Source organism: Orycteropus afer, unplaced genomic scaffold (assembly GCF_000298275.1).
Source record: "Orycteropus afer afer isolate SDZICR_OR568_19922 unplaced genomic scaffold, OryAfe1.0 scaffold00456, whole genome shotgun sequence".
NCBI lineage: Eukaryota > Metazoa > Chordata > Mammalia > Tubulidentata > Orycteropodidae > Orycteropus > Orycteropus afer.
In genome coordinates this window covers 1,696,075-1,721,843 of record NW_006922043.1, presented here as the reverse complement: position 1 = coordinate 1,721,843, position 25,769 = coordinate 1,696,075, and the positions used below count along the sequence as shown (strand labels likewise).

At 54.4% G+C, this 25,769-nt stretch overlaps 1 protein-coding gene across 1 annotated transcript in view; it reads right to left on the bottom strand.

The window, feature by feature from the left end:
- The window catches only part of SARDH (sarcosine dehydrogenase), a 56,623-nt gene extending 31,311 nt beyond the window's left edge, over positions 1-25,312 (bottom strand). The window contains exons 1-12 of the mRNA XM_007954301.1: positions 24,982-25,312; positions 23,655-23,833; positions 21,461-21,640; positions 19,786-19,909; positions 19,507-19,607; positions 15,103-15,207; positions 13,732-13,861; positions 10,777-10,863; positions 10,469-10,559; positions 6,648-6,789; positions 4,937-5,020; positions 2,565-2,678 (exon numbers count right to left, since the gene is read on the bottom strand). Of these exons, the coding sequence (XP_007952492.1) occupies positions 2,565-2,678; positions 4,937-5,020; positions 6,648-6,789; positions 10,469-10,559; positions 10,777-10,863; positions 13,732-13,861; positions 15,103-15,207; positions 19,507-19,607; positions 19,786-19,909; positions 21,461-21,640; positions 23,655-23,833; positions 24,982-25,312 (1,668 nt within the window). The remainder of the gene's footprint in view (positions 1-2,564; positions 2,679-4,936; positions 5,021-6,647; positions 6,790-10,468; positions 10,560-10,776; positions 10,864-13,731; positions 13,862-15,102; positions 15,208-19,506; positions 19,608-19,785; positions 19,910-21,460; positions 21,641-23,654; positions 23,834-24,981) is intronic.
- Between the last annotated feature and the right edge of the window lie 457 nt (positions 25,313-25,769).

Sequence of the window (25,769 nt, the reverse complement as noted above, 5' to 3'; positions counted from 1 at the left end):
GGGAATCTACAAAAAACCTAGTTTATATCATATTTAATGGTGAAAGACAGAATGCTTTTCTCCTGAAATCAGGAACAAGACAAGGATGTCCACACTCAAGACTCTTACTCAACATAGCCTTGGAGATTCTAGCCAAGACAACAAAATAAGTGTTGTATGTCAGGAGCCTGCATCGTCTCCTCCAAGCCTCACAGCCCTGTCCCAGGGGGTAACGACTTCACATCCTCAAGAGCCCTCTAAGGCCCAGGGAAACCCAGTTAGGCTCATCTTCTCATCTTCTCATTCCATGATGTCAAGTTGGACGACTGGGCTCCGACATGGTGGGCGTATTTACACTTTGGAAATTGGCACCGTGACACCTATTTGATTCCTGTGCTCCTGGATGCTGCTATTCCTCCTCCCTCCAGACATCACTGCCCCTTACTGAGCGCCTGCTCTGTCTGCTGAGAGTAGTCTTTGCTGAAGCTGCTGGGGTTGCAGACCAAACCCAAAGCCAGCTTCCTGGCTGCAGCACGTCTGCTGGGCTGGGGATGCTGCCAGTGCTGGAAACAAGTACAGGTTTCATGCTTCAGGACTGTTCAGGCGCGTTGGCGGAGGCTGTGTGAAGCCTCAAAGCCAACTTGGCATGTCCTCAGAACTCCCACATCCTAGAGTGCCAGAACGTCCAACAGGCTTTAGGCTTTAGACGCTACAGACCAGAGGTGCCAGACAAGCAGCACTTACCTCCACCCTGGAGGCTGCCCTGAGGGGCTCGAGCCCTGAGATGGGCCTTACGACATAGTCTTCCAATGCCTTTACCTGATATGTTATCACTAGAGCAAGCTTTGAAGGAAATGGTGGGAATAAGTGGTTCCCACTCATCAATGGAAGGAGTTCCTGTGTGTTACACAGTTAAGGAGCTCAGCTACTAAAAGTTGGAGGTCTCGGGGGTGGGGGGTGCTCAGAAGAAAGTCCTGGAGATCTACTTCCGAAAAATCAGACATTAGAAACCCTATGCAGCAGTTCTACTCTGATACTTGTACAGTCGCCAAGAATCAGAATTGACTCCACAGCAGCTCTCACTGCCATGGAGTTGATTCCGACTCATAGCGACCCCCATTGGGTTTCCAAGGTGATAAATCTTTACAGAAGTAGATTGCTCCATCTTCCTTCTATGGAGAAGCTGGTGGGTTGGAACTGTCAACCTTCTGGTTAGCAGACAAGTGTCTCAGGCACTACGCCACCAGAGCTCCTTCTATGACAACTAGTACCCTCCAATGGAAACCCTACGGATCACAATGTCCAATCACCAACTGATCATGAGGCTGGCACAGGATCAACCAGCGTTTCATTCTGTTGTGCATGGGGTCTCCATGAGATGTGGGCTGACTCGATTGCAGCTAACAACTCCAGGACAAGCTCCATTATCTATGGGGTCCAGAGTAAAATGAAAGTGGGGACTTTATTCAGAATTTATGAAGACTCTCAAGATGGTGGCAACAGAACCCAGAAGTGAGCCTGGCCAGGAGTGGCTAAAGGTAACAGGAAGGTCTAACAGGCTCCAGGGATCCCCAGGAGTGAGAACTGGCTCGGCCCCCCAATCAGGTACAGTGGAGTTCATGCCCTCTCCAGTGTGGCAACGTACATTGGAACAACATATTTGTTATATTTGGGGATCAATTTGAAAATTGCTGGGGCAAGCTCCGGTGGACACTGGGGTGTTGCTTCTGCAAAAACTGCCTGAAAGAGCATTCCTGTGAGGTAGGAAAGCCTGGCCCCCAGACCTTGTCCCCACTCCATCCCAGCCCTCCCACCCTGGAAGTAGGACAAGCCCCTGGTGGGGGCGATGAGGCTCCAAAGCTCCACCTGGGCAGCCTGGCTGTTCAGCCCTCCCCACACACCCTCTGGAGTGGGCCTGGACTGGTTTCTGCCTCTCTACCCTGGGGGCTGGCCTCCCAGGGCCAAGCTATCTGGAGGCCAAGCCCAGGACCAGTGGCCCATCTAGTCAGGCTTTTCCTCCTTTTGCAGAGGGGACCATGATGTGTCCAAGGGGATGATGAGGAAGTGGGTTGGAGGCATTGTTCTTCACCAAACGACCCTGCCTGGATCTATTGTCCAAGAACTGGGGCTGAGGCCATGGGGCCCACTGCATCCAGCTCAGGAAAGGTGCACCCCACCCAACAGCTCATGGCCTCAGGCAGCTCTCGGGCCCAAAGCAAACAGGGCACAAAGTGGAGATGCTCCTGGCCGGGGATCACACAGCCACACCCAGCTCTGCTGCTTCTCAGGCCTTTCTAAACGCACCCTCAGTCCTGGCACAGATGGAAGGAGAAAAGAACATACCTCACAATCCTACCTCAAAACGAAGTCAACAAAAACAGGTTCAGAATCCCACGGAGCCCGTGGGTCTGCTCCCCGACGGGTCCCGCGCCCCGGGAAATCCCACGGAGCCCGTGGGGCCCTTCCAGGACCAGGGAGAGCCTGCCCCTACAGGAACGCAACCCCTGTCCCCCTCTGGAGATGGACCCCAGCCCCACCTGAACACAACCCCTGTCCCTGTGTAGATAGGGCTCCCGCCTACTTACAACATCATGGTGGGGAGGGAAGCCAAAGGTGTACTCATCCCCCAGCAGCCTGTTGTAGGCATAGTCCTTGTGCAGCTTGTGCCCGTAGGCCCCGTAATAGTCGTAATCAAGGACCTGGAGACAGAGGTTGCCGCCACCACTGGTCATCCCTCTTCTTCCCCTCCCTCCATCCTTTCTTCCTTCTCTCTTTCTTTCCTTTCTTCCCTTTTCTTTTCTTTCTCTCCCTTCTTCCCTCCCTCCCTCACATCCTCTCTTCTGTCCACACACATGGCCAGGTGTGCAGTGGGTAGCAGACACTGAGCTGGGGACAGACATGAACAGGACAGCCCAGCCCTGGTCCTGTCTTCACAAAGTGAGTGTGCGGTGCTGTAGGGGTGGGGGGCCAGGCAGTCAGTAAGCAGTTACCCCAATATCCCCTAAGCACCATGGTGGTGGGCACTGAGAGGGTAGGGTAGGCACCAGAAGGAGAAGAGCTGGGTGACTCCCTGGTGGGCTGAGGTGGGGAAGGATGGAGCTGAGGGGAGGCAAGGATGCATGGCCACTGTTAGGCTTCCAGTCTCATCTCAAGGCAGTGAGGGAAGCCCCAGGGACCAGGCTGGAGTGGGGGGTGGAAAGAAGGGGGGGGAGGGTGGGGTGGGACATCAGGGGATGGTGCCAGTACTATTAGCATGGTGATCCTGAACCAAGTGATTGAAGGCTGAGCCCAGCTTCAAGTGCTGCAGGTGGGTGAGCCCATGAGAGCCTACAGGGGAGTGCCTGTCTACACTGGGGAAATCGAGGCACAGAGAGGTACCTTGTCAAGGTCACACCAGAACCCATTACGCTGGGATAGAACTCCAGTTGAGGCAGGCTCAGGGCTGTTTCTCACCCCATTCAACCTGGACTCTCTCAGAGCTCCCCTTCCAGTGCCCCTCTCCCTTCCCAACTGTGCACACCATGAGGAGGGGTGAGCAAGCCCCTCAGCTCTCACCTCCTTGCAAGTTGCCCCCCACACTCTGAGTCTCACCTCTTTCATCAGCCCCTTCTCACAGGTAAAAGACTGGTAGAAGGTGACTCTTGAGCCCAGATCAAACCTTGGAGTTCATGGAGGGGTTTTTACAGGGGTCTCTCCAGGGAGTAGTTTCCCTGGGTCCCCTGTGGCCTGGGCCAGGGTCAGAGGCTTCGGGTTCTGCTCACCCAGGCTCCTAGGCTGACTTCAAGAACCGATTCTGGGTGGGGGTGCAAAGCCTGCCTGTCTGAGGACCGTGGGCGTGCTCCAGTCCTCACTCCAGTCCCTCTCCATGCCTGCCTGCCAATGCCAGGGGAGGGGCATCTAGGGCCAGAGCCCACTGGAGCAGGAAGACCTTGCCAGGGGCCACTGACAGGCTAGGGTCTCACTACTCCTCCACTTAGTCACTGGGCCCTCAGCCTGCAGGGCAATGGCCACCCACGGCACCCTATTCTCCCAGTAGATTTGCCTACGTGTTGGACCCTCATTACGTGGGGTCTCTGTGCTCCTGGGTGGGTGGGGGGGTGTCTCTACCAGTCAAGGGAACAAGGGGCAGTGGCTAACAGGAGCCACAGCCCGGGAACAGTTTTGGCTCAGGTCTCACCCACCGAGGCCCTGAACTCAGGGGACCTGGGTTGCTATGGTGATGGAAGCCAGGCTGAACCGGAAGGGGATTGGTAAAATAGCCCCAGGAAGGGCTGGGATTTGTACAGATTGGGATCAAATCCTACCCTCATATGGGTCTCAAAGCACGCATCGACAACTCTGGAGGCCGCCCACGTCTTGCAGGCGGGCTCATTTGCTGGTTCCCAGAGGCTCCACTCATGGGGAGCCCAGAGCTCCTGGAAGGCATCCAGGGGCCGGACACTGTGACATCTCAATTTATAAACAGCACACTCTGAGGTATAATTTTGTACTCAATCCATCACTCCCTCAGATGAACATAAACTCGCTATTGCAGTTGCCAAAAAGACAGGAACACAATTATGAAATTATGTTAATTTCTTATACACACTGAGGCTTCTACACTTCTCCCCATGTGATTCCAGGTTTCTGGGGCCCTGGCCTGATCCGAGGCATGGAGGCCTTGCTGCAGGGGAAGGGAGGTGACAGCATGTGTGAAGGCACATTCCCAAGGAAGGTCCTGAGCACTCATGGGTGATGTGGGGTGGGGAGTGCCGCACACTGTCAAGAAACCACTAGCCCAAACCCAGCATCCAAAGGGAACAGGATGGTCTCGCTGTGGGGGAGGAGGTAGGGCAGCCATCTCAGGCAGGAGGGTGGGAAGGTGGTGGGAGAGGGGTGAAGGGCTGGGGCAAGCCAGGTCCTTGAGCCAGTGGGCAGGCCCTTCTTGGAGTCCAGGCCCTTCTTGAAGTCCACTCACCGGAGCTGCCCCACGGGGACTGAACCATCCAGGTCGCTCCCAGCCGTGCCGCTCCTGGAACACGCAGCCTTGCCGCAGGAGTTCCTGGGTGGAGGAGAGGGGGAGGAATAGGCACTTTGGCTCTGGCCAACAGCTAGCACCAGGCCCAGAACACCCCGTGCAGGGCAGAGAGCAGCCTCAGGGGCACTGTGTCCACCTCCACCACCTCAAACCTGAGGGAATGAGGGCCGGGAGGTCCCTGCACTCAGAAAAAGGGCCCAGAACACCCCATACTGCCTCTTTCTAAGAGTCCTACCTGAGGGTGGAAGGCCTCTGGGGCTTCAGTGATGGGCGCTGTCAGCCAGCACAGCCTTTGGGCCACCAGACTCCCCGGGGAGTGGGTGTTGTGGTCACACTGCCACTCAGCGGCCCCCGATATGTTCCCTCTGGATTCTGAGGGAGTGTCATCAAGGATCACCACCTCCTATCCCAGTGAATGATGGAAAGGTGTGACCAGCAGATGGTGCCCTCCAAGGAGGGGCTCTTCCTCTCAAGATCTCACACATTGGGGCAGACTTTTATTTTAAAAAAAGAAAAAACTTGAAGTGGTGGCTACGTGTCCCAGAAGGGTGCTTGGAGGAGGAAGAGTGGCAGTGGAGTTGGGACCCCTACCCAGGGAGGTGCCACAGCCCTGCCCCATCAGGTAAACCTATGACATTAATGCCAACTCCCTTGAGCATACCAACACACCCAGAGCTCTCAGGGGTGGCGAGGGTGACTGAGAGCACCGGGATGGCACTGGGACGGGGGGTGGGGAGATGCTGGCCCTCGTATGGCCTGAGATCACAGCTGGTGTACCAGGTCGGGCCAGTGGCCAGAGCCTGAAGGTGCAGGCAGTCTGGACACTGACCAGTGATGGCTTTGGGCCTTCTCACAGGAAATCCAGTGGGAGTTCCTCTCAGGGCCAGGCACTGAAGCCCCAGATGAGGGAAGCCCTTTCCCCACCTTAAATGCCTGCCTGCCACCTCCCCTCCATCCCTCTCTGAGCACCTGCTAGGTGTCAGGCTCTGTGCTAAATCTTAAGAAACCAGAATGACTAGGACACAGGCCCTGCTCCCATGATGTGAAGCAAAACAGGCATGGGCCACAGATGGGAGCCCAGGGAAAGAGCACTTAGGTCATCAGGGTCTGGATGGCTGTGCAAGGGCAGGCCCCAGAGAAGGGCACCTGACAGTGAGTTTCACTGTATGAGTAGAAGCTCACCAGGTAGGAAGGGTGTCTCAGGCAGGCTCTCGAGCCCATCTTCCCAACATGTTGCTGACCGGCTGCTCACTTTTCTGATCTGTAACAGTACACACCTGACTCTGCACTGCCCCTGAACCCACCTTACAGCACTTCTCTCAATTTACATGTGTGCCCTTGTGTATTGTCTGTCTCCTCCACTGGAACTTAGGCCCCTTGGTGGGAGCCATTTCTACTTCATTCCACAATGTGTCCCCAGCCATGAGCACAGTGCCTGGTCCATTGGGGTGCTTGGCAATTATCTGGGAACAGATGAGGCCCCCATCACTTCACCTGCCCTGCAGCTGAGGAATGATGTGCACTGCTATCTCCCTAGAACTCTGAGGAGTTCTCAAGACAGCTTGGGACACTTTTCCCACCTGGCAAGCTTCTACTCATGCAATGAAGCCCACCACAGCCTAGTGCATAGTGGAGCTGCTCAGGGATGTACCTCGTGCAGGGGGTCTTTTCGCATGTTGCGCCCAGCCAGGGGCTCATCATGGGGGAAGACAACAGAGTAGTTCTTGGCGTAGGACTCATGGCTGCGCTCACGGACCCAGCGGTGATGGTCAGTAAGTGAATGATGGAACCGCCTGTGCAGACAGAGTTTAGGTCACTGCCTTGGGATAGCATCAGGAAAGCCAGCCAGACCCCACCAAACCAGACACTGGCCCCTCTGGCAGAATCCCATGCTCTGGGTGCTCAGCCTCACCCCTGCAACCCCCACATGGGGGAACACTGAGGGACACTCCAGGCAGTGGGACAGGCTCTCTCCACACCACCAAGGTTTGAGCACTGCATCTATCTGGGCACCTCCTGCCCACCTAGCTCCGAGCAGACCCTGCCAGGGGCTCAGAGTCCAAACAACCTGGTCTAAGTCAAGGTCTTGAAAGCTTGGGGTCAGCAGACATGCCAGACGCCATGCCCTTTCTTGTCACTGAAGAGCCCTTTCTACCTGAGGGATAGAGGCCATGGCTTGCCAGTTAGGTCCCACCCGAAATCTGTGGCTCTGAAGCCAGGCTCTTCAGATTCCAGCCCCACTCTCAGATGTGCGTCTGCCCCTCTACTAAGCAGGGGCAGGGTGCAGACGCCTCAGGCGCATGCATGGTCTGACTCAGCTGGTGACTCAGTCTCTAATTTGTCTCCACATGCTCACTCTGTCTTCTCTTTGGGTCTGGGTCTCCCTGGTTGCCTTAGCTCAGGCCCAGGTGGAAGAACATTGGGTCAGTGTGGGTGGTAGCAGGTTGCCCCCTCAGGCAGATGTGTTGGGTGGGTCCAGGAGCCCATGCCAGTGACTACTCCTGCCAGGATGACATTCACTGCTCTCTGGGGCTCAGCTAGCTCAGCTGAAGGATGTGGCTCAGTGGACTCCTGGGCCAGAAGAGTGGGTGGACACAGTTCCACGGCCCCACCGGGCCCAGGGCTCTCGAGGCTCCCTTCCTGCCCAGGTCTCCAGAAGAAGCAGCTAGCAGCCTCAGCCAGACATCATGCCCCAAATCATTCTCACCAAGGTCTCTGTGTCTAAGGAAGGGACTAATGCAGGAAGGACAGACTCATTCCCAGGTGGCAGGCCCTCTCAAGGCAGTCTTCGTGCCCCCCACCTCCACAGCCCATGAGTTAACATCATGCCTGCCAAATGTGAGCCACGCTGCCCCCAGAGCCTCCCTCCTGCAGAGGCCTCCCCTGTGGCCTCCCTCCATGGCCTCCCACAGCCCATGCAGACAGCTGTCAACCCATTCTGCAGTCAAGTACATTGAGGCAAGAGCAGAGGTATATCTAAGGTATGGGAGACATAGCACATGCCCTGGGCACCACTGGAAGGGGACCCATTAGCAGTTTCTATTAACAGTTTCCATCACCAGCTGTGAGAGATCATTCAGTAAGTTAAAACTAATACTTTCATACTTAAAAGCCTCCATGGGTTAAGGAAGGAGCTCTGGTGGCATCCGGCAGCTAACCAAAAGGTCAGCAGTTTGAATCCACCAGCTGCTCCATGGGGAAAGATGAGGCAGTCTGCTTCCAAAAAGATTGACAGCCTTGGAAACCCTATGGGACAGTTCTATTCTGTCCTATAGGGTCACTATGAGTCAGATTTGACTCGATGGCAGTGGATTTGGTTTTGGATGGGTCAGGGCAGACTGTGGGATCTTGCTCTGCTGAGGGTAGAAAGAGAAGAAACTGGAAACAATGACTTGGAACCCATCATAGACCAATTGTCATCAATGAAAGCAAGGAAGATGCAGTTGTCATTTTCATGTGGTTCCATAATGTGTTAATATAATATGAGTGAACTTGCCTTGTATTTTGAGCTGATATGATGGCAAAGTTGTCTAAGAGATGGGTGTCAGCTGTTTGTACAGGGGTGCCATTTCAGCACATGCCACGAGCGCTGTTTTCCATAGACACACCTCCAAGCAAGGGAAGCTGCAGAGTGGCCCCTGCTGGCCTGATTACAGAGCGGACGCTCCAATCCCAGAGAGGCAAGCACAGAGGACAGGTTCCGGGTGGGCTCTCTCCAGGACTGGGTGACCTCCCCTTTGGGCCTTCTGTTATGCTTTTTGCAGTCAGAGGGGGCTGGACTCCCATCCCCAAGGCCCCCTGCAGCTTTTTCATTTCTGGAACATTGCTCCCCTGGGAGAACTCATGGGCACAGTCCAGATAGGCTGCAGGGTACACCAGGTACCAGGGAGGGGTGGAGTGGGGTCTCAGTGTCTGTCCATCATCTCTGTGGGGGCCCCTCCTCCCCAGACCTCAGCAGGCCAAGGAGGGTGAGGTTAGAGGTGAGCAACAGAGGGTGGGGGTCACAAGGGTCCTGCTGAGCTGTACTGGCACCCCTTTCACTCCCACCTCTGGCCCTGCTGAGCACTGGGGTCTGCAGCAGCTCCAGGGTGCTATCTGCCAGAGCAGTGATAGGGGCAGGAGCTAACAGGCTGCAGTGTGGGGCCTTCTCCGAGCTGATCCACCTGGACCACGTCCAGCAGGGAACATAGGTGAGGCCCAGGGCACAGGAGGCCAGGACCACAGGCCCCCAAGTCCTGTCCTCACTGTGCTAGCTGGTCACACGAACACCTGGACCTCCCCTCCATGTTTCAGGGGAGACAGGTGGGGACCTGCAGGTTGTAAAGATATTTCCTCAGGCAATCACAGCTTTCAATCACCTCTAACATGAGCCCCAGGGTGGGGGTCCCAGGAGCGGTGAGGGGTTCAGTCTCCACCTGCCCCCACCTGGCTGCACAGCCCCCTGGGGCCTTGGTTTCTCTCTTCGGCTGTACGGTATATGGCCGCTGCTTGCCTCTCTGTGCCTGCTTCCACAGGGGCTGGTGACAGATCTAAAAGGCTTTGCTGTGGTCACTGGGCTTCTCCAAGATTCTGCGATGTCATTTCACAGATGGGGAAACTGAGCCAGGAGAATGTGGCCAGTTTGAAACAGACCTTTGTATTTACCACCCCTAGCCCACCCATGCACACACACCCTGTAGGAAGTCTGGAGGTTGGAAGGTGGGGCAAAAGCCATACTTGTCCCAGGAAAAGGCTTTGCAAACACTCAACATTCCAAGAGAGACCTGACTTAGTCTGGGCAAGTGTGGGCTGTGGGCAAGAGTTAGCCCAGCAGAGAGGTGTGGGAATAGCATCGCACAAACATCAGCATGTGAGAAACCCTGAGACAGGAGGGCACTCACTCCTTCAAGGAAACTGTGAAGCCTCAGGAGAAGCTCTGCCATGGACTTGAGGCCCAGCAGTCACCAGCCCCCAGGAAGGAGGAGGGGTGAAGGGCCTCCCTCCTGCGTGGGGTCCCCCTGTGTCACTGTTTCACTTGTAGAAGTCAGCCGGGGACCTGGGCCTCCATCTCGGACATCAGCTTGTGAAATAGCATGTCGTGTGCGGACCCTACACAAGCTGCTCCAACAGCCCTTTGCAGCCTGGGTTGTGATAGGTGAGGCCTTGCTCTGCATTGGGTCCAGTTTATTCTGGCCACCCTGTTAACAAGCGAGGGAAGGACATTGCCACCCTGGCTGCAAACCCAAGCTCTTTGCATGCTAACATTCCCAGCGCAGGTTGTTCCCTACTGCTGCCAGGCCTCAGTTTCCCTATCTGTAAGTGGGAAGACAAGAAATCCTGGAAATTGTAAAGTGCTGTGATCTGTGGAGTCCAGGTGCCCTCTGCCACCTGGGTCCCACTTCCAGCCCTTGCTGCCACCTCTGCCACTACAGGGGATATTCTTCCTAAACAGCCCCCACCAGTATCTCCCCTGCCTGCCCAGAGGGCACTTACCTGATGTCGTAGCCGTACATGTCCTTCTCTGGGCGCCCGTGGACAATCCAGTGGGCCAGCTCTTGCCCACAGCCACCACCCAGCATCATTCCTGGTGGGTGAGCAGCCACAGTATCCAGTATGCCCAGAGCCTCCCTGCCCAATTCCGAGCCCCCTCCCCCTGTCCCCAGGAAGCAGCCCCCCAAGTCCTGGACCTAGCACCCCTGGAGCTGAATGCCTCCAACTGGCCCCCCAGCTCTCCTCTCTCGACTGTCAGGGTCTGAGGGCTTGAGTTCCTGGGGGCTGCATGGACCGCTGCCTACACGTACCTGCACTGTTGAAGCCACAGCCAAGGAAGAATCCTCGGAGCTCAGGTGCCTCCCCCATTAGGGGCTTGTGGTCAGGCGTGAAGGATTCTGGAAGGCAGAGGTGCCTGGTGTTTTCTACAGTCTGCACCCACCTGGGGTGGGGGTCTCTCCTGAGGGGGCAGTAATTGGGGCTTGGATCTGCAGATGCCTCCTTCACCAGACCCTACCTGTCCTTCAAAGCCACCCCAAGTGCCACCTCCTCCAGGGAGCCACCCTGATTTCTCCTGCCCCTATCCAACTGTCAGAGCCACCCTCCTATGGCTGGTCAGGTTCTGCTCCATAGGAGCAAATTTGTCTCATGGTTATCTCTATCTTTCAACCATCAAGAGGCCTTTTCCCACCCTCTGCCCAGTGCCAAAGCCTCCCTGTCATGGCACCATGATCCTGCCTTGTCATAGCTAGTGACTCATTACTTTTGTCCACCGGAGTGAGAGCACCATGGAGACATTGCCATGTCCTGAGGCCTAGCCCTCACCCAGTACACAGTGGGTCCTTGATAAATGTTTATTGAATGAATAAATGATCATAAGCTCTTTGAGAGAGAACACCAAGTATCCCACTCTCTGCTGCCTGTGTGCCTTAGGCTGAGGCCAGAACATGTGGCAGGGGAGACCTCAGGCACAATGGTAAAGAGCAAGGTCCTGGGTTTGAATTCTGACTTTATCCCTTACTAGCTGTGTGACCTTGGACAAGTCACTCGGCCTCTCTGAGCCTTAGTTTCCTCATCCGTGAAATTGAGGACTAGGAGTTAGTCCATTACAAGTATTTGTGGCATCCATTGTGTGCCAGGCTCAGGGCTTTGCCCTGGGAGGCTATGTGATCAAGCAAATCTGATCCCTTGGGGAGCTCATGGAAACAAGAGAGATAAACAGCAAACATGAAAATAAATAACATGGAACAAGGGAGCTGGGAGTGACCAAGGGCCCAGCTGCCTTAGGACCTTCTGAGGGATGGTATCTAAGCTCAGCCATGGGGTACTGGGGCAGGTGGGACAGCACTGCCAGCAGCAAAATGACTCAGTATTTGGGGGGGGGGGCGGCAGCCAGGTGGCAGGGAGGGTGGGGAGAGGATGGTGGGCTGGTCTGGGAGGAGGGCTCAGAGCCAAGATAGTTGTCGTTGTTATGTGCCACTGAGTCAGACCCGACTCATAGCGACCCCTTCTTGGGTTTCCAAGGTGGTATCACAACGGATACCACCTTCCTTCCAAGGAGTGGCACTGGGTATTTCTCCAAGTGGGTGGGGGGATTCAAGGAGGGGAGATACGTGCGATTAAGTCAGGAGACCCCTGAGCCGCTGGGCTGATGGGGCAGGGTGGAAGCCTCAGCTGGCCTCAGAGAGGGTGAGAGACCAGAGCAGCTCAGAGAAGGAAGGGTTTTGAGGATGGCAACAAGGAGTGGTTGGGGTCATGTGTGGGAGCTGGGACCCTCTCCAAACCAGGGAAAGAAGGGTGTTCTGAACATCTTCGAAAGGAATCTGAGGAGAGCTAGTAGGAGGGGACATGCAGGGGGCAAGGGTCTCTTGGTTGTTTAAAACAATGATTCAAGAGTGAACCACACGCAGGCACCTAAGGGCTCCAACAGTGCTAGGGGTTGCAGGGCCCAGATCGGTCCCTGCCTTGGGCCTAGCAAGAGAGCTCCTTGCCTGTGCACATGACACATGCCAATCTTAAGTCGGGAGCTGGACCCTTTCTGGAGGCCCAGGGACAGGACCACACTTGGCAGGAGAAACACCGATGTCTGCCCGTGACCTCCATCACAGCTGAGATACCAGAAACAGAAACAGTCCCCACACGTATCTCCCCCAAAGGGGCTCTGAGCCCAGCAGACCTCCCATCTAATTAACACAAGAGGCTCCTTGGGCTGTTCGTGCCTCAGGAGTTATTTTAGGCCTGGAGAGTCTCACTGCCGGGCCCACACAACTGTTGTTCTGGGGAGCTGAACACTTCATTACTATCCATGGTGGCCATGCAGGGACACCAGTGGGCTGGGGCAGCTCTTGACCCTCTCAGCCTCCTGGGCATCAGGACTCTCCCCTCTCTGGTCCAGCCCCGAAGAAGTGGCATTGCCTCCTCAGCCACTCTCTGCCCACTGACACTCATGATTGTTGCTTTGTCTTGCTAGGGTCAGGCCCAGCCAGGCACCCTGCATATGACCTCTCATTCCCCTGAGTCTCTGCAAGCAGGGACTCTGTCACCCACCTGACAGATGAGGGCACTGAGGTGCAGAGGGTCACAACTTGGGCACCTCAGCTGTAGGGCCACCAAGCTGCAACCCAGAGCCCCAGACACAAAGTTCCCTTTCTGAGGAGTGCACATCTTCCCACCCATACTTACTCTTGAGGGGTAAAGAAGGTGGTGGGCCAAGAGGGAGGAAAGGATCCTGGGGACACTGCTGGGATCTCACGGGGGCAGCGAGTCTCGGCCTGCACACGTATACGCATGATGCTACCGGTGCCTACTACATGTGTCCCCACAGCCCAGCACACTCATCTCCACAGCTCCACACACATGTCCCCACAGTCCTGCATTTATGTCCCCACAGCCCCACACACTTGTCCTCAAAGCCCTGCGTACTCATCCCCACAGTCCTCCACACTCATCCTCATAGTCTCATCCGCTCATCCCCATAGCCCTGTACTCTTATCCCCACTGTCCTACATCCTTGTCGCCGCAGCCCCACACACATGTCCACAGCCCTCACCCTTCAGGGCTGGGCTGGTGCTTCTGGTCTGGGAGCCTGCTTACACCCCAGGCTGTGCTTCCTGTCAAAGCCCCCACTGGCTGTGCTGTGTGCACTAGAGGCCCTGGGTCTCCCCCATCAGACAAGAGGCTGGTCCATGAGTGCGATCAGGTACTATCAACAGCAGGGAGCCACTGACTCAAGGAGGCCTTACCCAGCTCCAGGCCCCAGCACTCACCCGGGCCACAGACCGTGGACTTGATCCCCGTCTTCTCTAGCACGGGGACTCGGTTGATGGCACCTTCAATGTGCTGGGTGAACACGTCCCAGTCCAAGTCAAAGAGGCCGAAGGCAAACTTATCTGACACCTGTGTGAAAGGGTCAAGGACCGTGTCCTGTGGTCACTGGGAAAGGATGGTGTCCCCAGGAGATAGCCACCTCAAACCCTTCCTTCCAGCCTCACCTCTGGCCTCCTCGGGACAGGGGCAAGCTAAGCAGAGTCAGGCAAGGGGCTGGTGTGGTCACCCACAGGTCCCCTTGGTCTGTCTCCCCCACCATCAGGCCCTCAGCAGGGCCTATCTGCTCCTCTCCTGGGTAGGCCAGCCTGTGACTGCCACCCACTTGGCCTGCTTGTTGTAGTACCTCGACCCTGGCCACCTGCCTCCTTGCCTGCACCCATGCATCCTCCTAAATCAGTTTTGCTCTCAGGTCTCCCATGGGTACCACAACAGCTGACATAGAATCCCTTCCAAAAGGCCTCAGTGAGCCCACCGGCAGCCCACCTCCCCCACTGACCTGCCACATTGACCTCCATCAGTTCTGTAGGCACACTGGCATTGACCTCAGGCCTCTCCCCTCTGCCCCTCTTCCTCCTCACCCAGACCATCTATGGTCAGCTTATTCCTTCTCTGCTCAAACACCACCTCCTCCAGGGAGCCCGCCCTGACTGCCAGTCCAAAGTTAGTCCTTTTACCCCAATTTCTCTAGGCTTTTCCTCTACCTGCCAACTTTGCTCAATGCACAGATTGTGACCCAAAAATCACATTATATATTGCTTGTTTGTTTACTGTAAGTCTCCCCCCAAAATATAGGCACCGTGGATTTTTCTTGTCACTCCCTCTATTTCCCCAGAAAGTAAAGTACTCCCTGGCCCAAGTAGCCAACTAGCCAGTGCATTCAGGGACTAAATGCATGAGCATGGGGCAGGGATGGCCACATGCACTCAAATCCAACAGCCTCCAGGAGGGCACTTGGCCTGGGGAAGAGCTGTTGCAGCTGTGGGGGTAGAGTCAGTGCTGTCTGCTACTGGGCAATGGACCTAAAGTTTTCCCCATCTTATAAGGCCAGTAGCTTACAGTTTTGTGGCCTCTCACTGTTGATGTTTGAGGCACACCCTTCACCAGCCCCTGTTCTGGCCCCGGGGGGATGTTCTTTTCAGGGGTTTGGCCCTCATGGGGACTTGCCCCTGTCATTCCTCAAGTGTGCAGATAAAGAAGGTTAAGTAGGCAGGGGTGTCAGGAAGAGACTTTTCCAGGCTAAGAGCATCCCCCAACGTGTCACCCACAATGCTCCCTGGGAGGAAGTCCCCTAGGGACTCTCAGCTGCTCACCTCTTCCCAGAAGATGGGGTTAGCCTCGTAGCCACCCACAGATAAGGCGTCTCCCTGCAGACGGAGGTAGACGGAGGCATCATGGTCACGGACGTTGGGCATGTTCTAAATGGCAGAGCAGAGGGGCCTTAGTTAGCTGGGCTGGGCAGAGACCTGGCTCCTGCACCACTCAGCACCATCACCTCCACCAGGACACACAAGGTGGCACTGGGCCCTGAGGACAGCATGGGCCAGGGCCTTCTGCTTACATGCAGTGGGGAAATCATCCACATTCAGGTCTTCCCTTTCCCGTAAGATGACAACAAAGGACTAAAAAGGAAGGAGGGGATGGGTAGAGAGGAAGGGCAGGGACAAGTGTGCCCCATTCATCCCCAGCCCAACAGAGCCCACAAAGCTGAGTGCACATGGGCCCAGGGCCCTCTGAACACAAGACGGTTGGTGAAAGAATTCAACTGTTGGATCCAGGTGCCCACCATCCCCACACAGGCATTGTGCTCTGGAGAAGTGGGTCCCAGGAGATTGAGAACCTAGGGCACAGGAGTGAGGACTGAAGCCGACATCCACATGCCAACACCCCTACTTGGCAGGAGGTGGAGCTTCTTCTCTGGAGTCACAGCAGGGCCCAGAGAAGGTGCTGGACACTGATGTCAGGGTCGCACGAAAGCGGCTGTTCAACGCCCAGCAAGAAGCCCTGCAAGTGACTCTCTCCAGCTTCCACTCAGCTATAAAATCACTCTCAAAAGCAAAACTGCAATCAGAACTTCAGAGATATGAGTTGATGTTGGTCCACAAGACAAGGTGCTCTGAGAAACGAGCAAGCTAAGATCAAGAAAGAGTTGTTTAAGGGAGACAGGAGAACCAAAATCAGAAGTTCAGCAGGGGGGCTGGAGAAGATCATCTTTCAGATGTTAGGCTATAAACCATCAGGAATTAGAAATCAGGAGAGGAAAAAGGTGAGAAAAATCACAAGGTCAATCCTGAAGGTTTAACTTGAGAAAAACGAGGAGAGGAAAATTTCAAAACAATAATCCAAGAAGAGACTCAGGCTTAATACACACAGCTTTCTAGACTGAAAGGGCCTGTGAGTGCCCACCGACACCTGTGAAAGGAGGGGAACCTGTGCAAAGGCCATCAGTGCCGTAAAGTGTCAGAGCACCAGGCGAACAGACTGGAATAGGAAGGACGACACTCAAGGCTTTGCTGTGCTGTGGTGTCTCCAAAAAGATCTGCTGAAGTCCACATTCTACACCGGTGAAACTGACTTTGTTTGGGGAAATATGTTTTTCTTTGCAGATGTTTTGGAGTAACCAAAGAAGAGAAGAACAAAGGCATTCCTGGCCGTTTAAGAGATCTTAACCCCCTTCCCATCTCCCTATATAATCATGTTCACCCTCCTGCACAAGGAGACAGACATTTTAGAGACATGATTCTCACTGTCTCCTTGGGGATTGATACTCAATAAACCTTTTACTTTCCCTCTTCAACCTGTTGTGATCATTGGCTCTTCATGACAGGGGGTAAGGACCTTGTTTTCCTACAACATTATCAGTCAAATTAATGTCATGGCACCAGAGTAAACTGGTTCCTGGCCTTGGTCCCTTCTGATTAGTGCCTGAGTAGTGCCACTCCTCGGAAGGAAGTTTGGGCAATCTATTTCCATAGTGATATTGCTTCAGAAATCCAACTATGAGTCGGGTCTAACTCAATGGCAATAACAACAACAACAGTGTCTTGTGAAAAGGGAGTCACAGACAGGGAGGAGACAGCCTGGGAGGGCCCATCTATAAACCAAGGAATGCCCAAAGACAAGACAAGGGCCTCCCCTCAAGCCAATAAAGAGAGCATGGCCCTGCTCACACCTGGAATTCGGACTCCAGCCTTCAGAACATTGAGGCTGCGGGGCCCAGGTCTAGGACAGTCCAGATACAGAGGTGGGCATGAAGCCTGTCAGCACACAGCTGCCCAGACCCAGGGGCCTCTTGACCAGATGTGTAGGGGGCAGGGGGCAGGTGGGCAGCAGCAGCCTCCCAGGCACATGCCCCAGGCTCCCTGCTCTGGACCCACCTCAGCATGAAGAAAGCTGCTCTCTGACCCTTTCGGGGTTGGGGAGGGAGCTCCTGGCCCAGACTTAGACCACTGCCCCACTAGGGCCTCAGGAAGCCCCTGGTTATGGGTCAAATTATCTCCCCCAAATGTATGTTGCAGTCTTAAGATCTGTACTTGTGAACATAACCTTATTTGGAAATACTATAGGATCTTTGATGATGTTATCAATTAACAGGAGGTCACACTGGAGTAGGGTGGGTCCTAATCCCATCTGAGTGGTGTCTTTTAAAAGAGAAGAGACACAGACAGAAGGAAGATGACCATGTGACAATGCTGCAGCTATAAGCCAGGAACACCTGGGGCCACCAGAAGCCAGGATAGACAAGAAAGGATTCTCCCTCGATGGACAGAACATGGCCCTGCTCACGTCCTGAATTTCAACAGCCAGGCTCCAGAGAAGTGGGGGGATACACTTCTACTCTCACAAGTGTGGCTCTTTGTTATGGCAGCCCTAGGGAACACATACGGCCAAGGTCTCAGAAACCCCTGTGTGGCCACGGGATAGGGGGGAGCAGGTGAACCTTGTCCCCTAGCCCAAATGACCTTTTTCCTCCAATGAAGTTTCAGAGCCATAAGCTGGAGGTCATCCCCCATGCTCTAGGATAGGCTTCACTGTCAGGCGCAAATGGAGGACCCTTCCCTATAAGTCATGCCACCCTCAGCTCAGCTTGGACCTCAGAATTCACAGCTCAAACTCTGCCCTGTTTCTCCCTGAAAGGGTGCCTCAAAGTCAGGCATTTCAGTGGAACTGGAGGATGGAGAGGCCTCTGTCCTGGGTCTGTGGACACTCTCGACTGAAGTGGGTCCCCAAGACCCACCCCCAGCACATAGCCCCCCTCTCCTATCACCCCTGAGGCACCACAGGCCTTCTGGGAACCCACTGCAGCCTGAGGGCGACCTCTGGCGGCCACATCCAGGAGCAGCTCTCCCACAGAGCAGGCGAAGAATGGCCTGTCTGGCCTCCCCAGACGCCAATTGTGGTGGCACACAGTAGCCCAAAAGGAGCCCACAGGAAAGGGCTGCCCAGCACATCCAGCCAGCAGCTCCTGCCCCAGCTCCACACTCATCCCCACTCTGTCCACATATTGTCTTCCAGTGACAGGAGGGAAGCCAGGCACATGCAGGTGGGGACAAGGTTCCCAGCACAGTGGGTCCAGGCATCTGGACTCTCTGTTGGAGCCTACTGACTCCTGACTTCAAACAATGGAAGCTCGTCTCCTTTTCTATCAACTCCACCCTCTTGTTCCATCTCTCTGAACTGCCAGGTCCCGTGCAGCCCTCCTTAACCACCTATTCATCCTCACGGCTTCACCCAGCCAGCTTCCCTGCTGCACCCACCCCATCAGTGTCCCCCTCAGCCTATTCTAGAATTGTTTATGTAATTCTTCACATGTCCTCAGCCCCAAGAGGGCAAGAACTAAGTCTTTTCCTCTGTTACAGCCCCTGAGGGACAGATGGATGGGAGATGGATGTTTGGATGGATGGATAGATGGTCAGACAGATGGAGGGCTGGATGGAGGGAGGGATCAACAGAAAGATGAATGGATGGAGGGCTGGTGAGATGGGAAGAGGAAAGAAAATAGATGGGGGGATGGAGAGATGGTAAAGTGAAGGATAAGTGGAGGGGGTGGAGGAAAGGATGGAGGGAGGGATGGAAGGAAGGGTGGAGGGAGGAATAGGTGGAGGGCTCGGTGACAGGAGGAATCAAGAAAGGGAAGGAGAAAGAGGAAAGATAAATGGTGGGATGAAGGGATCAATGGGAGAAGGAATGAACAGATGGGGGAGTCTATGGATGGACAGCGGGAGGAAGGAAGGGAAGTGGGATGGGTAATGACTAGGTGGCAGGAAGCCACCACCACAGAAGAGAGGAGGTGAGTGAGGAGGAAAGGGGGCAGGGGACCTCAGAACCATGGCTTTCCCTGGCAGAGGTGTCTCCAGGGTCCTCTGGAGGCTCTGAGGGTACAAATCAGTGCTCCCCAGTATGAAAACCTCAGGATTCCCAGGGATGCCAGGGTGCAGAACACAGCAGTGAGCCTGGCTGCCCAAGCAGGGCAGGCAGGACTATGGTTTGGGGTTAGCATGGTTAGCTATGCCCTAAGGCCAAGGGGGTTAGGCATTAGGGCTCCACCTGCATTGCTTCATTTACGTCTCAAAGTACCTGAGATACCCATGGTGAAGCTAAGGGAACTGAGGCTGGGTGGTGAGGGGCCCCATGCAGGTCACACAGGCTGCACCTAGTTGAGCCAGGCCCCTGTGCCTCTCCATGGCCCGACAGGAAGCACCTGGGCTCTCTCTCACCTGGATGCCCTCAATGCGCTCAGTGACGACGTAGGCATGGTGCATGGCCACCAGCGGGACCTTGACTCCGGCCATCTGCCCTACAGCACTGGCCCACACTCCTGCAGGCAGAATACGTGGTCAGCTCTGCTACGCTTGGTTGGGGCTGCCAGCCAGCCAAGGGGCATAGCCAGAGTTGCTGCCAGGGCACACCTGGCCCTCCCCTCCCCCAGATGGCGAGGCCAGGCCAAGTGTGGGAGCAGCAGTGGCCACTGTTGCCAAGAGAAGCCCTGCCCTCACCTGCACAGTTGACCACGATGGGTGTCTGGATGGAGCCATATTTGGTCTCTACGGCTGCAACCCGCCGCACTCCAAAGTCATCTGTCCGCACTCGGATGCCGGTCACTGGGCAGTTCTCAATGACCTGGGGTTAAGAGAGCTGCTTCCAGGGCCATCTGGGGCTCTTGTGGTCACTGATCACCCATTCTCACCAGATACCCATCCTCAATGGGAGCTGGGGCCACATGGCTCCCCTTGAGTGACACTATTGGGGCAGCAAGGTGGCCGCAGTGCCGGGAACTCAATCAAATCCACATATCCCTGGATGTGGAGAACTTGACCCAGAAAGGTTGGCTCCTCTTCAGGAAGTGAAAAAGCAGCTGAGTGTTTTCTTAAAAAGCAAGACTGTGACTAATATCTCCTGTCTGTGAGAAAGGTCACAGAACCAGGTTCTAATATGGCTGCTCATCGAAAGGTAGGAAGTTTGAGTCCACCCAGATCTGCCTCAGACAAAAGGCCTGGTGATCTATTTTCAAAAACTCAGCTACTGAAGACCCTCTGGAGGGTAGTTCTACTCTGACACACATCAGGGTGCCATGAGTCAGAGTCAACTTGACAGTACATGGTATGTATACATGTACTTATACATAACTATGTATTTCCAGTTATAATACACATATACTTATATATGATACACATAGGTATATATATATATATAATACATACTTATATATGATACACATGTTGTTGTTTGTTGTTGTTATGTGCCGTCAAGTCAGCCCTGACTCATAGCGACCCTTCCTTGGGTTTCTGAGGCAGTATCACTATGGAAGTAGGATTGCCCAACCTTCCTTCCGAGGAGTGGCTGGTGGGTTTGAACCGCCAGCCTTCTGGTTAGCAGTCAAGTGCATTAGCCACTATGCTACCAGAGCTCCCATGATACACATAGGTATACATACATATATATCTATTTATATATATATATATATATATATATATAATACATATTAATATATAAATCTTCATAGAAAAAAGTGTTTATAACAATGATCAGACTTACTGGTCTGATAGAGACTGGTGGAACTCCAGAGACTATGGCACTTAGACACCCTTCAAGCCTGGAATTGAACCCACCCCCAGGGATCACCTTTCAGCCAAACAACAGACAGGCCCATAAAGTGAATAATCACACCTGTGAGGAACGTGCTCCTCAGTACTGTCAACCACCCAAGACCAAAAGGGCAGCTTTTGCCCCAAAACAAAGCTCAGAAGGCAGGAAAGAAGGACAAATGGAAACAGGAACCCAGGGAGGAAGTGGGAAGAGAGCTGTTACATTGAGGGGATTGCAGCCAATGTCACGAAACAAAATGTGCATGAATCATTGAATGGAAAATGAATGTGCCTTGTAAAGTTTCTCCCTAACTACAATTTTTTTTAAAAAGTTTGGTGTGAAGCAGATTAAAATGTCAAGACTTGTTACCTCTGGGTGACTTTAATCTCTTCTTTTTGTTTCTTTGTCTTTTCTCATTTTTTTCTACAATTACTTGTGTAATTGAGACCAAGGAAGAAGGAGAGATTTTGAGAGGCCCCACTTGTCCACAGGCCAGGCCACAGAAGGAGAAAGAGGAAGGAAGTATCAGTGTCTGGATGCAATGAGGTTTGGTGCTCCCTTTGCAGAGAGCTGGGCCCTTAGTACCTGGGCTCCTCGGGCAGTAGCAGCCCTAGCCAGGGTGGTACAGGTGCCGGCAGGGTCCATGGTCCCGTCGTGTGGCACATACAGGGTCCCGTAGAGGTCATCCACGTTCATCAGTGGGTACAGTGCCTTGGTCTCCGCTGGGCTCAGCACATGCGACTCCACACCATAGACCTTGCCCAGCTAGGAGACCCGGAGGAAATGACCAGCCCAAGAGGACCTCGCCTCAGGCCCTCTCTCCTCTCCCGTCTAGGCCTCCCAGGCCTTTCTCCAGGTCTGCTGACTCCTGGAAGCCTTGACCATCACCATGACCCCACCTGTCCCTGTCCCTTGAACCAGCTACTGCATAAGAATGTGACCTGGGCTAGCTGCTCAATGCCCCCTCCGAAAATGGGGTGGTAATAATTTCTGTAAGGAGTCCAGGTGGCACAGTAATTAAATGCTCCATTGCTAAGAGAGAGGTTGGCAGTTTGTGGAAGGCTGAGGTGGAAGGCCAAAGCGCTGAGGTGGAAGGCCAAAGGGGCCCCTCACTGAAAATGACAGAACTTTAACAGACTAGCAGGCATGATTAAAGTAGATATTCATCATAGTGACTAACTTGCTATTTTTCCCTTCCTTTTGCTTTCTTTTAAGTAAATAGAATAGTCAACTTTTTATGGACACCGAGTTATTTAGGTTTGATCATTTCAATTATACATTCTTCCAAGCATAACCCTATCCCATGACTTGTTTCGGCTGAGAACCATAGCCTATGAACAAAGACGACCCTGGAAAGAGGGACACTGAGTCTGGAGTAACCAGGGAAGAGAAGAACAAAGACATTCCTGGCCATGCATGGGATTTTCCACCCCCCTTCCCATTTCCCTATATAATCCTGTTCACTCCTCTGTGTGGGAGACATTTTGGAGACATGATTCTCTCTGTCTCCTTGGGATTCGATACTCGATAAACCTTTTGCTTTCCCTCTTCAACCTGTCATGATCATTGGATCTTCGCAGCAAGGGGTAAGGACCTTCTTTTCCTACAACAAGTTCAAACCCACCAGCTATTCTGAGGGAAAAAAGAAAAAAGAAAAGACCTGGCAATCTGTTCCTGGCAATATACTTATGACTTGGAAACCCTATGGGGCAGTTTTACTTTGTCACAGGGGGTCAATAGGGGTTGGAAACCACTCAATGGCACCCAACAAAAACAACAGTTTCTGTAGTTGCTGTGCTAAAGAATTTAGATCAGTACCTGGCACTGAAGGGCTTATTCTACAAAATAAATAAAAATGATCCCCAAGGGTCTAATATTTGGGGCCTGAAGCTGAGGCTTCACGGGCCAGACCAAACCCCCTATAAAAAACTCACTGCCATCAAGTCGGATCTGACTCATAGAGACTATGGTAGAGACCAAGTCAGCCTCTGTCTCAGAAGCCCTCAGTGCCTATTAGGCCATGCCCCCCATCACATTTGATTAGTCTGAGGGCAGCCAATCCCATGTCCTCAGAGGTGGTCCCTTGGGACAGGCTCCTGCCAACTAGAGAGAAGCAGAGCCAATCAGAGTCTCTGTGTGGGAATTCTGGATGAAAAGTGGCAGGAATGCTGCCCTCCAGCATGGGAACTTGAGCTGGGGGCTGGAGGCTTTCTTGGAACCCTTGAACTGTTGAGCTAGTGGAGGAGGAGAAGTCAGAGTGGGCAATGTGTGTCTCCTGAGACCATGGGATGGGGTCCCAGGCGTTCTAATGCAGCCCGCTGCCTCTGCCTCCTACCCTGGGCACCCACAGGCACTCAGCACCTGGCGTATGAACTCTGCTAGCCAGGTGGTTGAGCAGGTATTCAGTCAGTGCTGAATAAGGGATGGAGTTTCTGGAGGAGTATCCCTCCCCCATGCCTTGGAATTTGGTGCATAGCCTGGTTGCTCTGGATGGGGAACAAACCCCACCCCAATACATGGCCTTCCCTAAGTTCCTGAGTGTTTCTTGCTACTGCCCTGCCAGCAGGCGAACCTCCCTGTAGGCACCTCATAGGATGAGAATAATCCTAACTTCCATTACTGGCCCCGTCCTGACTTCCAGGCACCATGCATGAGCACTGTAACATCATCCCCATTGTACAGGTGAGAGAACTGAAGCTGGGGGCAGGGTGGCCAGCAAGGGCAGGCTAGGAATGGGTCTTTGGTCTTTGACGTCCTGTCCCAAGAGGCTCACACTCACCGACATGAGCCGCTTGTACTCATCCAGCCGCTGGCGGTTGGAGGCGATGAAGAGACCCCCATTCTGGATCCAGCCCGTGTGCAGACCTGTCTCCTGCTCCAGGTCATGGCTCACCACACGACGCGTGTGGGCCAGCAGCTCCACCTCCACGTCACTGGGCCGAAGCTGCCACAGCAGGCCTGCAAGAGGGCCAGGTGGCTGTCAGCTCTCAGGGAGTTGGCAGGGGCACCCCTTTCTCTAAGAGGCCCAGCATGGCAGGGACTCCATACTAGACAGAGAGCTCAGTCTTTCTCTGCAGGCTATGGGGAGCCCCACAAAGTTGCTAAGCAGGAGATATCGGGGTCAAAGCTGTGTCTTAAAGTCACCCCCAACCCTAAGACAACTCACAGAGTGACCGTATCAAAGGCCCCAACTGAGCTGTATGGGAATGACCTCATCCGATCCTCTGAGCATCTCCAGGAGGCAGGCATAGATCTTTCAGAGATGGAATGAAGGTGGCACAAAGCAGTGCTGTCCCTTGCCCAAGAGCACTGCAGTCAACAGGGGTGCCGGGACCCCAACTCAGGATGGACTGAAGCCCCAGTCCATGCTATCACTAACAGTGGGAAAGTAGGGGGCCAGGGAAGTGGTGGGTGTGACACTGAAGGGAAAGCTGGGAGCCCAGCTGAGGCAGGTCATGGGGGAAGGGCAGAGAAGCAGTGGGGTACATGCCAGCCCTCGAGAGCGGCTGTGAGCACCTCTGCCCAGCTCCTAGATCAGTGACCTGACACTGGTAGCTGAAATTGGCCAAGGTACAAGTTTACAGCACAGAAATCAGCAGATGCTGCAAGTCAGGAGAGCCAGATTACCAGCACTATTTAAAGGGTTAGGGCAGAAGGTTGACTGCCCTGGCGACATGCACATAGTAAGTGCTTAATACACACTGCCAAGCTACTCCCGATGAGAACTGAAGAAGCACCTGGTGCATGGACAACCCTGCTCTTCATCCCCCTCAACAGCCCCTTCGCAAGCCCCTCAACCTTGATGGCTCTCCTGGGGAAGGGGCTTCCACTCTCTGAGCAGACAGCAGCCTGGGTGCCCAGCTCCGGTCACAGCTCCAGTCCCAGCTCCAGCCGTGGAGGTGCATCTCCCCTCTCCTCCCCTCCCAGCTCTTCAAAACCATGGGGAGCAAGAGGTTCCCTGAACTGCCCTCCTTCAGCCTGACCTGTCACCCTCCCTCAGTGCTCCTCCCCCTCCAGCTCAGTTGCCACTAATAGCCAGGGCCTGCAGGCCACGGCCCTTTGCCCTGCCCAGCCCCTCCCACCCTGCCTATACCCCAGTTCCATACCTGCCGTGTGCCAGGTGGTCCCTGAAGTCAGCCACTCCCGCTCTAGCAGCACGGGGCTGCTCACACCCAGTTTGGCCAGGTGGTACAGGGTCTGGCAGCCTAGGCTGCCCCCACCAATGACCACCACATTAGCTTCACGGGGTAGGGGCCGGCTTGGGCCTTGGGCCACTGCTGAGGGGCCCTGCTCCTCCTTCAGAGTGCGCTGGTATGGCACGCTCTTCTCAGCAGTGGGGCCCACAGTGTTGGACAGGGCCCGAAGCCCCAGGCCCTGGGACAGGTTCTGTCGAGGGTGTGCAGTGGCCACTCGCAGGGCCCGGCTCAGTGAAGCCATGGGGATTCCAGTCTGAACACCTCGGGGCACTGGGGAGAGGGGGACACAGTGGGACTATTAGTGAGATCCCAGGGGGCCTGGGCTACCATGCTACTCCCTCCTGCCACTTCCCATGGCATCCATTAATTCATTTCCACATTAATTCATTTATTCCTTCATTTGTACACTCATTCATTTGACTGTTCATTCGTTTACTTATTCATTCTGTGAGTTTCTATCCAGTGTCTGGTATCCATCAGGCTCTGTGCTGAGCCCAGGGGAGACCGTGGGACAGGCAGGCCCCTCCAGCCCTAGAGAAGGAGGATGAAGAAGAAGAGGGCCATTATACTGAACTGAGACCCAGAGCAGTGGGTGACCAGTGAGGGAGGGGCAGGAAAACAGGAGAGGCCTTGAGGACAGACAGACAGAAACCAGAGGGAGTCAGGGTCCTTTGGGACACTCAGGACGCAGAAGCAGT